Below are 14445 nucleotides of genomic sequence, written 5' to 3'. Positions count from 1 at the left end.
TATTGTTGATGGCTGCTTCCCTGCTACCTGAGTAGCAGGGAACTGTATAGCCAGGAGCCTAAATATTTACTCTGTGGCCTTTTACAAATAAAGTTTAACAGCCCCTACAGACCGTGAGTCTCAGACTTGGTCAGACATCAGAATCACTCGGAAACTAAAATACTAATGTCTGTGCCTCACCCTTAGAGATTCTGATTTAATTGGCATGAGATAGAATCCCTTGGGATTTTTCAAGTTTCCCTGGTGATTTTTAATATGCAGCAAAGTTCAGGAACCACTGATCTAGGCTTCACAGATGCTTTTTTCTCCCCTGGACACTTTGACATTCTAGGGTGGGATTTTGAAGTTCACTCAATTCTGACAGTTCACTCAATTCCACCTTCCAGCTTCCATGGCTCAGGTTTGGCAGCATGAGCTTTTTTTTTTTTTTTTTTTTTTCCCCTCTCGTTTTCCAAGACAGTCTCGCTCTGTTGCCTAAGCTGGGGTGCAGTGGTGCCATCTCGGCTCACCACAACCTCTGCCGCCTGGGTTCAAGCAATTATTCTGCCTCAGCCTCCCAAGTAGCTGGGACCACAGGTGTACGCCACCATGCCCAGCTAGTTTTTTGGTATTTTTTAGTAGAGACGGTGTTTCACCATGTTGGCCAGGTTAGTCTCGAACTCCTGACCTCAGGTGATCTGCCCACCTCAGCCTCACAAAGTGCTGGGATTACAGGCGTGAGCCACCGCGCCCAGCCAGCGTGAGCTTTTTAAGTCTCCAGCGAGTCATGATTTCTGAGATCCTGAGCCGCACAGGATTGTTCAAGTTTCATTGTAGAACAGTAAGTTAGGAAATAATTGCTATCTCTAACTCCCCCTTTTCAGGTGGCTGCGGCATTCAAGGCCTTGCACAAGCTGTTACCCATTCCCCCACTGTACTCACCCATGTTTAGCATTCTTTAGAGCAGTGATTCTCAGGCAGGCATTCCCTAGAATTGCCGGTGGGACTTGCTTAAACCCAGGTTGCTGTCTACCTATGTTAGGAACTAAGAATTTTCATTTGTAACAAGTTTCCAGGTGATGCTGCTTGTCCTGGGAACCACACTTTAAGGACCACTTTTTTAGAGCAGTGCTTCTCAGTTTTTTACTATGCATGGAAGTCACCAAGAGGTCTTACTAAAATGTAGGCTTTGGCTTGTTAGAGCTAGAGTAGGACCTGAGATTCTGCGTTTCACCAAGCTGCCAACCAGACTTTGACCATTTTAAGAGCAGCTTCTAACCTGGTCTTCCTGTCTTTGCATATCTCCATTCTGTCTCTAGATTCTGCCACTAAGCTTACTTTTCTAAATCACTGCCTTGATTGTGTTACCTCCCTGCTCAAAAACCTCCTATTGTTTCTAGGACAAGCCTGGGCAGCATGATGTTCAGGGCCTTATCCTGTGTGGTACCAGCCTGCCTCTCCACCCTCACTGTGCACTGCTTCCTTGTCTGAAACCTGGGTTTCAGGAAGCCACACATCTAAGTGGTCTGCGTTCAACCTATATTCATGCTCTTTGAATCTAAAACTTGTTCCTATTCCTAGATTCTTTCTCCTTTCACCATTTGTGTCTTAAACTTGCTCCTTTCAAATGCTGCCACTTATTTCCTTCCACACCATGAAGGTGCATTGAAGAGTGAGTGAGTTAATGTACTATACCTTCATTCTGACCATAAGAGGTGCTTTGAACCTGTTACAGTCCTTTGCACACAAGTCTGTGGAATATTTCCTTATTGTCCTTGTTTCTATTAGGTTATAAGTTCCTTAGTCTGAGCTTAAAACAGTTCTTACATAGAGCATATGACAGTATTATTTATTTTAGTCTGGACTTTCAGCAACTTGCACTGTAACTTTGATTCTTGCTTAGCTACCTTGTCAGGTTCCATTGCTGACCTGATTCATGGAAGTAGCCTTGGAAAGGAACTATTACATTTTCAAAGCATTTGACCATCACTTGTAAAGGCCCTGAAGTACCAAACATGCTGCTCAGTAGCTTTCATGTGCACCTGTTTTAGTCATTCCCTTCAGTTACTGAATGAACAGTCCAATTACTTTTGACTCCCAAGTCCCCTTTAGCAGTCAATTACTTTGTGATCTTTATCATAGTCTATGTGCCTCACAGAAACTCCACTTACTCTTCTATCTAGAGAGGTGCCAGTAACTTGACCTGGCGATCAGATGTCCTGGTGGAATACCAAGGAGAAGGCCGTAACGTCACTGACCCAACATGCCCGTCCCTGAGTCCTGGCGTATCTGTGAGTAATAGCTTGAATTGACTTAGACAGATTTCTCACTGACAACGTGGCAAGGTGCTGGTTTCCATGTGTCAAGTATTGAAATCTTTCATCTGAGTCCTCTTCATTTGTCACTGACTGTGAGTGGTTAGTAGATGGACAAAGGTAAATCCAGTGATCTTGGAAATGATGCTGCCGACCTGTCATCAGAATGTGCACTGTTAATTCTTCCAATTTATGTAGCAAGTGCATGTATCCACCCATGTTCTTATCAATTCCTCTTCCCTGTTTTTCTACCCCTTCCAATAACAGTACCAGTTTTTTAAATTAGGGATGTTACTGAGGCATGAAGTAGAGAGAGGTGGTTCCTGCCTGTAACCATGCCATTACGAGTGCCTACATTGGCGGCAGCCAGCCAGGTCACAAAGAGGGGAACAGCCATGTTGGCCTCACTCCGGAGAAGGGAAAATCAGCTTCCATTTGGAGTTGATTGATTCTTCTAACACCAAAGTGTTACAGTGTAATAAACCAACCAAAAGTACAATAACAGATCATATGGTAGACAGAAGTTAGATTTAAGTTGTACTTGGTGATAAAAACACTCATAAATAACTTAACCTGCAAATGACTCCACAAAACTCATTTTAGCCTTCTCCTCCAACTTTTTAGGGTGATAGTTCCTAGTAGCTCTTAGAAATGAGTCATTTGGGCCGGGTGCTGTGGATCACGCCTGGTAATCCTAGCAGTTTGGGAGGCCGAGGCGGGTGGATCACCTGAGGTCAGGAGTTCGAGACCAGCCTGGCCAACATGCCAAAACCCCATCTCTACTACAAATACAAAAATTAGCCGGGTGTGGTGGTGCATGCCTGTGCTACTCAGGAGGCTGAGGCAAGAGAATCGCTTGAACCCAGGAGGTGGAGGTTGCAGTGAGCCGTGATCGCACCATTACACTTCAGCCTGCATGATGGGAGTGAGACTCTATCTCAGAAAAAAAAAGAGTCATTTGAGTTGATTTCTTCTCCTTGCCAACCCATACATTTTACAGGTGCCCATTATAAGTAATTCTTGTCAAGAGTTTAGCAGACAAGGATGGCAACAGTCTACAAATGGAACAACCCATATACCTTGATCAAGTTAGCCAAAGGAACAAAGCCTCACATCTATTTTTGAGTTACTGGCTTCTCCATGGAAGGTTTTCTAATTGCTCTCAAATTGCATGTCTGGCACGAGCCAAGCTGATTGCCCTTCTAGGCAACTAGGTATTTGTTACTATGGAACAACTGTCTTCATTTAAATTTTGAAATATCCCTACAGCAATGTTTCCCAGACTGTGTATGTGAAGATGCTTATAACAATACCTATGCCTGTGTGAGGACAATGTCAGCGTTGTGGAATTTGCAGTACTGCGAGTTTGATGACCAGGAGGTAAGAGGGACTTCTGCCTGCACTTCCCCCACTGCTTTCTTGCTGGTGCTTTGCTGGCTGGACTTGGTGGCATAAGATAGCAATTCCAAGGCTGCTCCCTAGGGAAGAGGTTGTGTTTCTTATCTGTGCCTCACTTTAGGTTTCCTTCCGTTGTAAGGCCATGTCTCACTTCTCTAATCTTTCTGGAGTTCTCTCCATTCCTACCACCACCCAAATACATACTTTAAATGCACAGTTCATGTTTTCAGAATGATAAATGCTTTGTCTGTTCGCTTCCCTGGTGGTTTGGAGTGAAAGAACTTTCACTTTTAAGTGAAGTCAACTTCACTTGAGTTGGAGCGTTTCCTAGAAAGCTTACCAGCACCTGGTGTATTCAGAAACTCCTGTTCCCACCACAGCATAATCCACTGCTGCTCCAGTAGATTAGAGTAGGGGTCAGAGGCCCAGGAGTCCATCCATGGAAGAAGGTGGTTTTTGGCCAACACAGTTTGGTGTGGATTTATCTGAAGGATCCCATGGACTCTAGTCCCTTGTGGTTTCTTACTGTTTATCAGCATATGCTTACCCGCCCCATCTGGCAACCCTCATCTGACCATCTGGAACAGATGCCCATCTGTGTTTCTCAGAAATGGACTCATTCTCCACTCCATTTGCAGCTGATAAGCACTTTGAACAAGCAAGAGAGCTTCCCTCAAACTTAGTTCCTGTTCCCTGCTCCCCCATGATGTTTATCAGTTCGATAACTACTTTATAAGTGATAGTGTGAGGGCAGCTACCTGAAGCCATTATAGGCAAAATTACCTACCATCTTTCTAGCCTAACGTTTGACTCCAATTTGGAGAACAGCATACAGATTATAGAGGGAAAAGTACTGCGTTAGACCTGTCTTATTTTAGAAATAATAATTAGTACTGTGTCCTTCCCCAGTATATCCACAACTACTTTTTAAAATAGGAAAACTTAACATTTGTATAACACAGGCAAGAGTACTTTCATATCCATTCTCTTTTGAACTTCACAATTCTAGGGCAAAAATCACCTTTAAATGTTCGCTCTTGCTTTAGTAACTTTATTGCCAAGTCTTGTTTCTGAGACCTTGCCATTGGAAGCTCCTGCCTTCTCTTCTGTTTTAATTACAGAAGATAATGCATTTCTTCCCCATACCCCTTCTTGCCTCTGCCTGAAGGCACACAGGCTGTGTGGCTGGAGACCTGAAGCAACTGAACCCCCAGAACAGATGCTCCCTCATCTCAAGGAAGCAGTGAGCTCTTTGAGGATCTCGAGACCAGATTGAGAGTCTCCAGGGCCTTGATTTTTTTTATCTACCTCCTCCCTTCCCATTTAGAAATAAATCACATTAAGAGTATTTCTTCACAGCTAACCCTTGCTCTTTTCTTTCCTCCATTCTTTCGTGTCCTCTAGGTGTTTGTAGAAGTCTATAATCTGACTGCAGACCCAGACCAAATCACTAACATTGCTAAAAGCATAGACCCAGAGCTTTTAGGAAAGATGAACTATCGGTTAATGATGTTACAGTCCTGTTCTGGGCCGACCTGTCGCACTCCAGGGGTTTTTGACCCCAGGTAAGTTTCCTTTCTCTTCATTTACTTGGCCAAGTTTTTTCTAGTAGTCATGCTGTTCTTGAAGGCAAAGGGAGCCCTTTTTGCTGTGAGATGATGATTATTCTGTTTTGGAGGGAATACTGTGTTCTTAGTGCACCAGCCTGTTGTGCTGGGAAAATAAGCTTTTGAAACTTTTGTTCTCCACTGCCAGTTGGTGCTTTAGCCAGAGGTACAGCCCTGCTCCCCACCAAACACGGGGTTCTTCTTTTCCTGCTGTGATTATTGTCATGGTACTACTTGATTGCAATGGTGACACTTGGGGCTTCTTTAAGTAAGCTGCGACCCACTGCTGTCCTATTCCCTGGAGCTTCCGAGAGTATATGTCTTCATTTCATTTCTCAGAAACCCCTACGACAGAAACTTGAGTGTTTGCTGGTGAATTTAAGATATTAAACACACAATGAAAATAGAAGGTATAAACTCAGGTGTTGAAATATATAAGCCCACTGCACGATATGGAGGTATAAAGGATGTTTAGCTATCACCTGTTAAGTCAAATTTGTTCCCCACACTGTCCCTCTTAGTAAGTTTTCAGCAGTAACACTGGGTGTCAGTACACCATGCATGGAGCTGCTGGTGGCAGGAAGCTTGTTATTTATCTTTTGCTTGAAGATCATGAAGTTTAAAAATCAAACTTTCCCTGGGAAAGGAATATTTTAGTTCTTACCTTCAGAATGTAGGAGAGGGAAGAATGATGTCCTAAGTTGATGGAAAGTTATCACTTAATTTTTTTAGCCATCTTTGTACTAAATTTTATCTTTAGTCCAAATTAGAGACAAATGAATGTGAATGAGTAGAAAAAGTCGACAATAGACTATTCATTGTTTGCTTTTAAATAATGTATATAATGCCAAAGTGGCAGGGACACCAGTAAACTAAAACCAGATACCAATATAAGGAGATAATACTTATCATTATTTTATATCACTTAAACGAAATAACTTTTTATATGGATAATCCCATTAATACAATAAGAATGGTCATGGATTTTGACCACCCGCTTTGGTCTTTCCTCTAAGTTAGTGAAATAGGTCCTAGCTTGGTACGAGTTACCTGAAATAGGAAGTCCAGTCCCGAAAATAAAAGCACAAGACTTCCAGTTTACATGTGCTGACTTTGCAATTTCCAACAGTTACTTAGCTCAGAGTGTCCTTTTAAACCAAATTAAGTTAGATGTCAATAGCAGTTAATGCTTTTTAACCATATACTCTCTGGCTGACTCTGTGAACTTAAAGCCAGCATCTGACTAGATCTTAAATGGAGGGTCAAGGAACTGGACCTCTTGGATTATGATGTGTGGCCAAACAGTCCCTGACCAGGCCACTGCTAAGACATGGACCTGCCTGGCTGGTTGGCCAGTGCAAGGTGGATGCAGCCAGCTGTCTGTTTCTTCTGAACATCTGGCTCTAAGTGTTAGAATTCATAGAATTTTCATACAGCCCTTAGAGCCCAAAAAGTAAATTTCAAATGAGGAAATTGAGCTTGCAGTTGTGATTTGCCCAAGGGTCACCCTATAAGGAAGTGAATACATTATTTCCTAAGCAAGTTTTGTTTGGTTTTTAACTGCAACAAATTGTCTTCCTCACATTTTAGAAGTTTATAACTAAAGTTCTAGATGCTGGCTTTGCTGATGTTAGCCAGGACCTAACCTGATTTTCTGTTTTAAATACCTTAGCCCTTATTATTCCTTTCCTATCAAACATTTGGGCCTGTTGAGTCCTCCAAGATGGGGTCATCAGATGTTGTGAGCCCAATCTAGCCCCACCTGCTGGAACACAGCCTCACACATTCTTTTACCTGGTTTTGGCTGCTTGTGTGCTTCAGCAGCAAAGGAGAATGGTTGGGACAGAGACTGTATGGCTCCAATACCCTAAAACATTTATTATCTTGCCCTTTACAAAAAATGTTGGTCAATTGCTGTTCTAAAATGCAGTAGTCCCCCGCTTATCCACAGAGGATCTATTCCAGAACCTACAGTGGATGCATGAAGCCCCAAGGATAGTGCCAGGCCCAGTTGCCATCAGTCAGAAGATGTTTCCATTCGTGTCTTCTACCATCAAATTTTATGCCTTTTCCATCTTAACTAAGCTTTTGTCATGCACTGTGGCCCTAACTTTTGCAGTTTAAGATGTGGCAGCCAAACTAGAATTCTTTTTTCCTTCTTCATGATTTCACAGATAGAAGATTCATTCTTGGCTGGGCACAGTGGCTCACATTTGTAATCCCAGCACTTTGGGAGACCAAGGCATGCAGATCACATGAGCCCAGGAGTTCTAGACCAGCCTGGGCAACATGGTGAAACTGTCTCTACAGAAAAAAACAACACAAAAATTAGCCAGGTGTGGCCATGCCTATGTTCCTAGCTATTCTGGAGGCTAAGGCAGGAGAATCACTTGAGCCTGAGAGGTGGAGGTTGCAGTGAGCTGAGACTGTGCCACTGCACTCCAGCCTGGGCGACAGACTGTGACTCTGTCCCCCTGACAGCCCTCCCACCAAAAATGACTCATGCTTATGGTGAGTCTGCTGTAGATCTTAGCAGTCTCACTGTACGATTTTTTCTTTCCTTATTAAGTCAAGAGCATTCACTTTTTCACTTAAGGGAATCACTTTATGGCTTCTCTTTGGCATTTCTGAATTGGCAGCACCACTACTCTTGTGGTTTGGAACCATTATTAAATAAAATAAGGGTGACTTGAACACAAGCACTATAATAATGCAACAATTGATCCACCCCTACTCCCTCAAAAGAAAAAAAATCTCAAATCTTGCTGCCTTCTGACACCTTTCAGGATTAACCTACTTGTTTTTCTCCTCTTGACTTGCACTGTGTGACTTTGTGTGTGCTGACTGGTGATGCAAATGTTCGGAACTGTCGAGGGCTCACGTTTTGTACCATAGACTTTCTCACTAGAGTCCCTTCTGGTGATTTGTTTCTTTTACACCAATTCGTGCTATCCTTTCCACTGAATAATATTCTGAGTGAGGAAACTAGCGAGAGCTAATGTTACATTTGGTTTTTCCTCCCCAGATACAGGTTTGACCCCCGCCTCATGTTCAGCAATCGCGGCAGTGTCAGGACTCGAAGATTTTCCAAACATCTTCTGTAGCGACCTCACACAGCCTCTGCAGATGGATCCCTGCACGCCTCTTTCTGATGAAGTGATTGTAGTAGGTGTCTGTAGCTAGTCTTCAAGACCACACCTGGAAGAGTTTCTGGACTGGCTTTAAGTCCCGTTTGAAAAAGCAGCCCAGTCGGCTGACTTCCTCGTGCAATGTGTTAAACTGTGAACTCTGCCCATGTGTCAGGAGTGGCTGTCTCTGGTCTCTTCCTTCAGCTGATAAGGACAGTCCTGAGGTCTTTGCTCTCACCATATTCTTTTTGTCCTGGGGCCACAGTTCTTGATTATTCCTCATGTGGTTAAAGTCTGAATTTGTAAATCCATTCAGATAAATGGCAGTACTTTGGGGGACACACACACACACACACAGATACACAGATACACCTTTTGATATATAAGCTTGACCTAAAATCAAAGGACCTGTGTAGCATTTCAGATTGAGCACTTCACTATCAAAAATACTAACATCACATGGCTTGAAGAGTAACCATCAGAGCTGAATCATCCGAGTAAGAACAAGTACCATTGTGATAGAGAAGTAGAGATACATTTTTTTATGATGTTCATCACAGTGTGGTAAGGTTGCAAATTCAAAACATGTCACCCAAGCTCTGTTCATGTTTTTGGGAATTCTAGGCTGGTGCTGCACTGAAATAGAGCAGTAAGCTTGTGATAAAGGCCAATTCCAGATAGCTCTTGAAGGTGATAGCCATCTACTTTCCAGTGGCTGCCAACCACAGGGAGTGCCGGTGAACCCTGGAAGGATTGAGCAAGGTCCCTTCTCTTGAGACTCGCCTCTGAGATCTGAAAATAAAGTGGCTTAGAAACATCAGCAGTGAAGAACTGCCAAGAGTTGGTGAGGGTTGTCTCTTATAGGGTGTTCTGAAGACAGGGCTCTTGGACAGATGGAAGGGCTATACCCGGGATAAAGGAAGGAAGTGCCTGTCCAGCAGGGAGCTTGAATTTCAGTTCCATGTATGAAGTCGTTGGCTCTAATCTGCATTTTTCTGCCTTTCTCTTCATTTGTTTCAAGATGGAAATTTTTCTTACAGTTGGTGCAGAGTATCAACTACTTTACCCTACCTTCTCCCCTTTTAGATGGGTTCTTCCTGAGTTTTGGAGTATTGTTAATTATCAGTATTCCCCCTGTCAAAATCAAATCTATTCAGGTTTCTTCACTGTTGAGAATATGTAAATTTTTTTATTTTTGGCAGGGGGTGACAGAGTCTCACTATGTCACCCAGGCTGGAGTGCAATGGCATGATCTCCGCTCACTGCAACCTTTGCCTCCTGGGTTCAAGCGATTCTGTCTCAGCCTCCTGAGTAGCTGGGATTATAGGCACGCACCACTATGCCTGGCTAATTTTTTGTATTTTTAGTAGAGACGGAATTTCACCATGTTGGCCAGGCTGGTCTTGAACTCCTGACCTTGTGATCCACCCACCTTGGCCTCCCAGAGTGCTGGGATTATAGGCGTGAGCCACCACGCGTGGCCGAGAACACCTAAATTTTTATGTTTCTTGACTCAAAAACCAGTTCCATTTCTAATGTTTTCTTCACAAGAAGGCTAATTGGTGGTGAGACAGCAGGGGAGGAGGAAGAGCTGTGGTTTACAACTTGTTCAACTCAGGCAATAAGCGATTTTAGCTATATTTAAAGTCTTCTGTCCAGCTTTAAGCACTTTGTAAGACATGGCTGAAAGTAGCTTTTCTATCAGAATTGCAGATAGTCATATTGGGCTAATAGCCATTGGATTTATTCCTTTACCTCACATGATCCCAGCAACTGAGGTGGTATCTAGAGGTGAAATAGGCAAGTGAAATGGACACCTCTGCTGTGAATGTTTTAGAAGAGGAAATTCAAAAAATGTTGTAACTAAAAGCAAACTACATTGTTGAATATGGGTATCGGCTTTCTTTTTCACTTTGATTCTTAACATTATCAGTCAACTTCCACATTAATGAAAGTTGACCATAGTTATTTCCAAATAAAAAGAAACCAACTCTTACCAGGTCTTGGACTGTGATGTCATTCAGTTTTTTTGCTGGTTATTTGCAGATTATTCAGTTTTATGCTGGTTTCTAAGAGCAGAACTCATAAGAGTGACATAGTCAGCTGCTGACGGCACCTCTGCCACGCCACTCTTACGCTCAGTTCAGTGGGTGAGCTTGTCTGGTGGGGTGTGGTGCGGCCCTGTCTCTACGCTCTTCTATTTTTGGTATATTTCCTGTCTAACCTTCAAGTAGCTTTCAATTCTGCTTTTTTTTCTTGGACTGGCTCCATTCTGAATCTGTGCTAAAATCTTTCATAAAGAGACCTCAGTTGATAGCGTAACAGACTACACAATGCACTGATGTTTTCATAATGTTTTAGGGACCCACTGCAAGAAGCTTGCCTCCTCCTTTTAATTGTATTCATTTAGATTTTGATTTTCCATGTTAAGAAGGTGAGGTCCATGTTGGTGCCCTTCAGAATAGAGAACCATATAAATATTAGGAATGAACAGAGGCCTTAGGAATGAATAGAGAGTTTGCCTTATACGATTTCCTGTTACAAAGCTCTCCCTCTCATGCAAAGTAGGGAACACCTTTTGAGCATCTTTGGATTTGACAAACGGTGCTGTTGCAAACACTCTTTTTTTTTTTTTGGAGATGAAGTCTCGCTGTTGTCACCCGGGCTGGAGTGCAATGGCATGATCTCGCCTCACTGCAATTTCCACCTCCTGGGTTCCAGCAATTCTCCTGCCTCAGCCTCCCAAGTAGCTGAGATTACAGGTGCCCGCCACCATGCCTGGCTGATTTTTGTAACTTTAGTAGAGACGGGGTTTCACCATGTTGGCCAGGCTGATTGAACTCCTGACCTCAGGTGATTCACCCGCCTCGACCTCCCAAAGTGCTGGGACTACAGGTGTGAGCCACTGTGCCCGGCCCGCAAACACATTGTAATTGACAATAGTAGGGCTCTTGTACAAAATAGTCATGATGGCCATGGAAGTTTTACCTTATTCTGTGAGAAGTGTTCTTAAACTTATTAAGTGTCTAAACTAAGGTTTAGTGCTTTTTTAGAGGAAAGTTGTCCCAGGATTCATACTAAAGAAAGCAAAAGTTATTTCAACTGATCCACCAGTGGAATTAGATGGGTAGAGTTAGGTTCTTGAGTTTTATCACCACTTAGTTCCCACTGAATTTTGTAACTTCCTGTGTTTGCATCCTCTGTTCCTATTCTGCCCTTGCTCTGTGTCATTTCAGTCATTTGACTTAGAAAGTGCCCTTCAAAAGGACCCTGTTCACTGCTGCACTTTTCAATGAATTAAAATTTATTTCTGTTCTAGTGGGAATGTGTCCTTTGTTTTAGTTCACAAATAGTAATTTTGACAAGATGCTTTCTTCTGATGCAGTTGGTTTTAATCACTCACCTAGTACTGGAAATGGGCTTTCTAGTCAGATCCTATAGTCTCTATCTGTATAGCTCTTACATACATGGCCCCTACTGATTGATAACCCCTGAATGAAGTACCATATAGAAAATATTTCCCGATAAATCTTTGTGTATTTACAGCTTTGGAGAAAAAGTCTTACCTTGGCTGGCTTTGAAACAGACTAAGCTCGCCTTCAAAGGTGGTTTGCCATGTAATCGATTGCTCTAGATGAGGAATGACTTCTTACGGGGTCAGCAAACTTCTTAAAGGGATAGACGGCCAGTATTTTAGGCTACCAGGCTATGTGGTCACTATCACAGCTACTTACCTTTGCTGCTGTAACACAAAAATAGCCATAGACAATAGATAAGTGTGTGACTGTGTTCCAATACAATTTATTTTCAAAAACAAGTAGGTCATAATTTGCCAACGCCAGAGCTTATAGGTTGCCTCATATCTTAGCAATTCTGAAGACCGCATAGAAAACAATGTTAGACACTCATAAAATTGCCAGATTACTATCAGAAAAACAGGTGATTTGGGCCAGGGGCAATGGGGTTCACGCCTTTAATCTCAGCACTTTGAGAGGCCGAGGCAGGAGGATCACTTGAGCTCTCTGGAGTTGGAAGACCAGCCTGGGCAACATAGCGAGACTCTGTCGCTATAAAAAACATCTAAATTGTAAAAATGAAAAATAGGTGATTTGGATATATCACAATTTTAAGGTCATTTATTAGGGTCTGGGATTTGTACTCTTCTTGCAAGCTAATTAAGTAGGTCTGTTATTTCATGAGACTCCTGGGATAAAGACAAAGGACTTTAGTACAGCACAGCAAGCAGTAAGAGCCTGTCAGTTCACACTTACACCCAAGTCCTACAGGTACGATGCAAAGGGCCCGGAGGGATGCCTGCACATGCAGTGGGTTTTGTTACAGGAAAAGAACATTAGGCTTGGGGAGCCTTCGTCCAGGCTGGAGTGCAGTTGTGCAATCGTGGCTCACTGCAACCTCTGCCTCCCGGGTTCAAGCGATTCTCGTGCCTCGGCCTCCCGAGTAGCTGGGATTACAGGCACACACCATCACGCCTGGCTAATTTTTGTATTTTTAGTAAAGATGGGATTTTTGCCATGTTGGCCAGGCTGGTCTCAAACTCCTGACCTCAGGTGATCCACCCGCCTCGGCCTCCCAAAGTGCTGGGATTACAGGTGTGTGCCACCGCACCCGGCTGAGCCTGTTGTTTTATAGCAAGCACTCAGTGAGGCTGCTCTTTGTTCCAGAAAAAGACATTAACTTATCTGCTCACTACAGACAACGCTGAGGAATGTCCAGCATAAAAAGTGGTCAGCCTGGCGTAACATGGTGAAACCTTGTCTCTACTAAAAATGCAAAAATTAGCTGGGCGCAGTGATGCGCGCCTGTAATCCCAGCTACTTGGGAGGCTGAGGCAGGAGAATTGCTTGAACCTGGGAGGTGGAGGTTGCAGTGAGCCAAGATCGCACCACTGCACTCCAGCCTGGGTGACAAGAGTGGAACTCTCAAAAAAACGGCCAGGACCTTGCGTTCTTGACATATCCAGCAAGGAGGTACAAGGATGCTTGGGGTTCATAGTGGATTGCCTCTCCCAACAGCTTCAGCTGTTCAGTAGCAGGGGATCACCTGGCCGGATGTTTCTTCCCCCTCCAGAAGGGCTAGAATGCTAGATCAGGCCAAAAATAGCAATTGTAGACCTAAATGCTTAAGTGAGATTTTTTTTTTTTTTAACCTGGGACCTAAGGCCAAGAAACATGGGAAAGAAAAGTGGGTGCTGCTGGCCTTTCAGATTTCAAGACAAGACATCAAGACCTTAAAGTGATGAAGAGGGAAAGGATAACAAGGTTAAGCATCAGGTCAGATTTAGTTTTGAGAGCTACCTCGTCTGGTCTTTGTCTAAATACTAGAGAATGGCGGAAGAGAAAGGAGAGTCCCTGTGATCACTGACCAAATACTAACAGAAACGCAAGATGGTACAGAGCACCCATAAAGTCACTAAATTACCATCCTAAAAACACTGGAAATTTGATTACATCACAGTCAAGCCATCAACAAGGAGGAAGAGAATCTTCACTTGCAGAGACTCAGAGTGAAGATACAGACTCCATTAGATCCATTTTTTAACTTATCCCAGCTATTCCCACTGAAACGACTCTGCCCTGTAGAACCAAATCCCCTACAGAAGTGGTGTTTGTTTCATCTTTCTCTACCACCAGTGGATTTATTTTTATTTTTTGAGACAGGGTCTCGCTCTGTCGCCCAGGCTGGATGCAGTGGCCCTATCTTGGCTTACCACAACCTCTGTCTCCCAGGCTCAACTGATCCTCCCATCTCAGCCTCCCAAGTACCGGAGACTATAGGTACACACCACCATGCCCAGCTAATTTTTGTATTTCTTATAGAGACGGGGTTTTGCCATGTTGCCCAGGCTAGTCTTGAACTCCTGGGCTCAAGAGATCCACCTGCACTGGCCTCCGAAAGTGCTGGGATAATGGGCACGAACCACTGTACCCAGCCACCACCAGTGGATATAAAGGGCTGGTCATATGTGTACACGAAAGTCTGTTGAGGCGAGAGCTGACA

General features: G+C 43.5%; 1 protein-coding gene across 1 annotated transcript in view; it reads left to right on the top strand.

The window, feature by feature from the left end:
- GNS (glucosamine (N-acetyl)-6-sulfatase) overlaps nt 1–8768 on the top strand; it is a 42207-nt gene extending 33439 nt beyond the window's left edge. The window contains exons 11-14 of the mRNA XM_031650600.1: nt 2163–2270; nt 3564–3674; nt 5097–5257; nt 8325–8768. Of these exons, the coding sequence (XP_031506460.1) occupies nt 2163–2270; nt 3564–3674; nt 5097–5257; nt 8325–8403 (459 nt within the window). The 3' untranslated portion in view covers nt 8404–8768. The remainder of the gene's footprint in view (nt 1–2162; nt 2271–3563; nt 3675–5096; nt 5258–8324) is intronic.
- The last annotated feature ends 5677 nt before the right edge of the window (nt 8769–14445 follow it).

The sequence above is a fragment of the Papio anubis genome, chromosome 9 (genome assembly GCF_008728515.1).
Source record: "Papio anubis isolate 15944 chromosome 9, Panubis1.0, whole genome shotgun sequence".
NCBI lineage: Eukaryota > Metazoa > Chordata > Mammalia > Primates > Cercopithecidae > Papio > Papio anubis.
The sequence above is the reverse complement of the archived record's forward strand: the minus strand, read 5'-3'. Positions and strand labels throughout refer to the sequence as shown.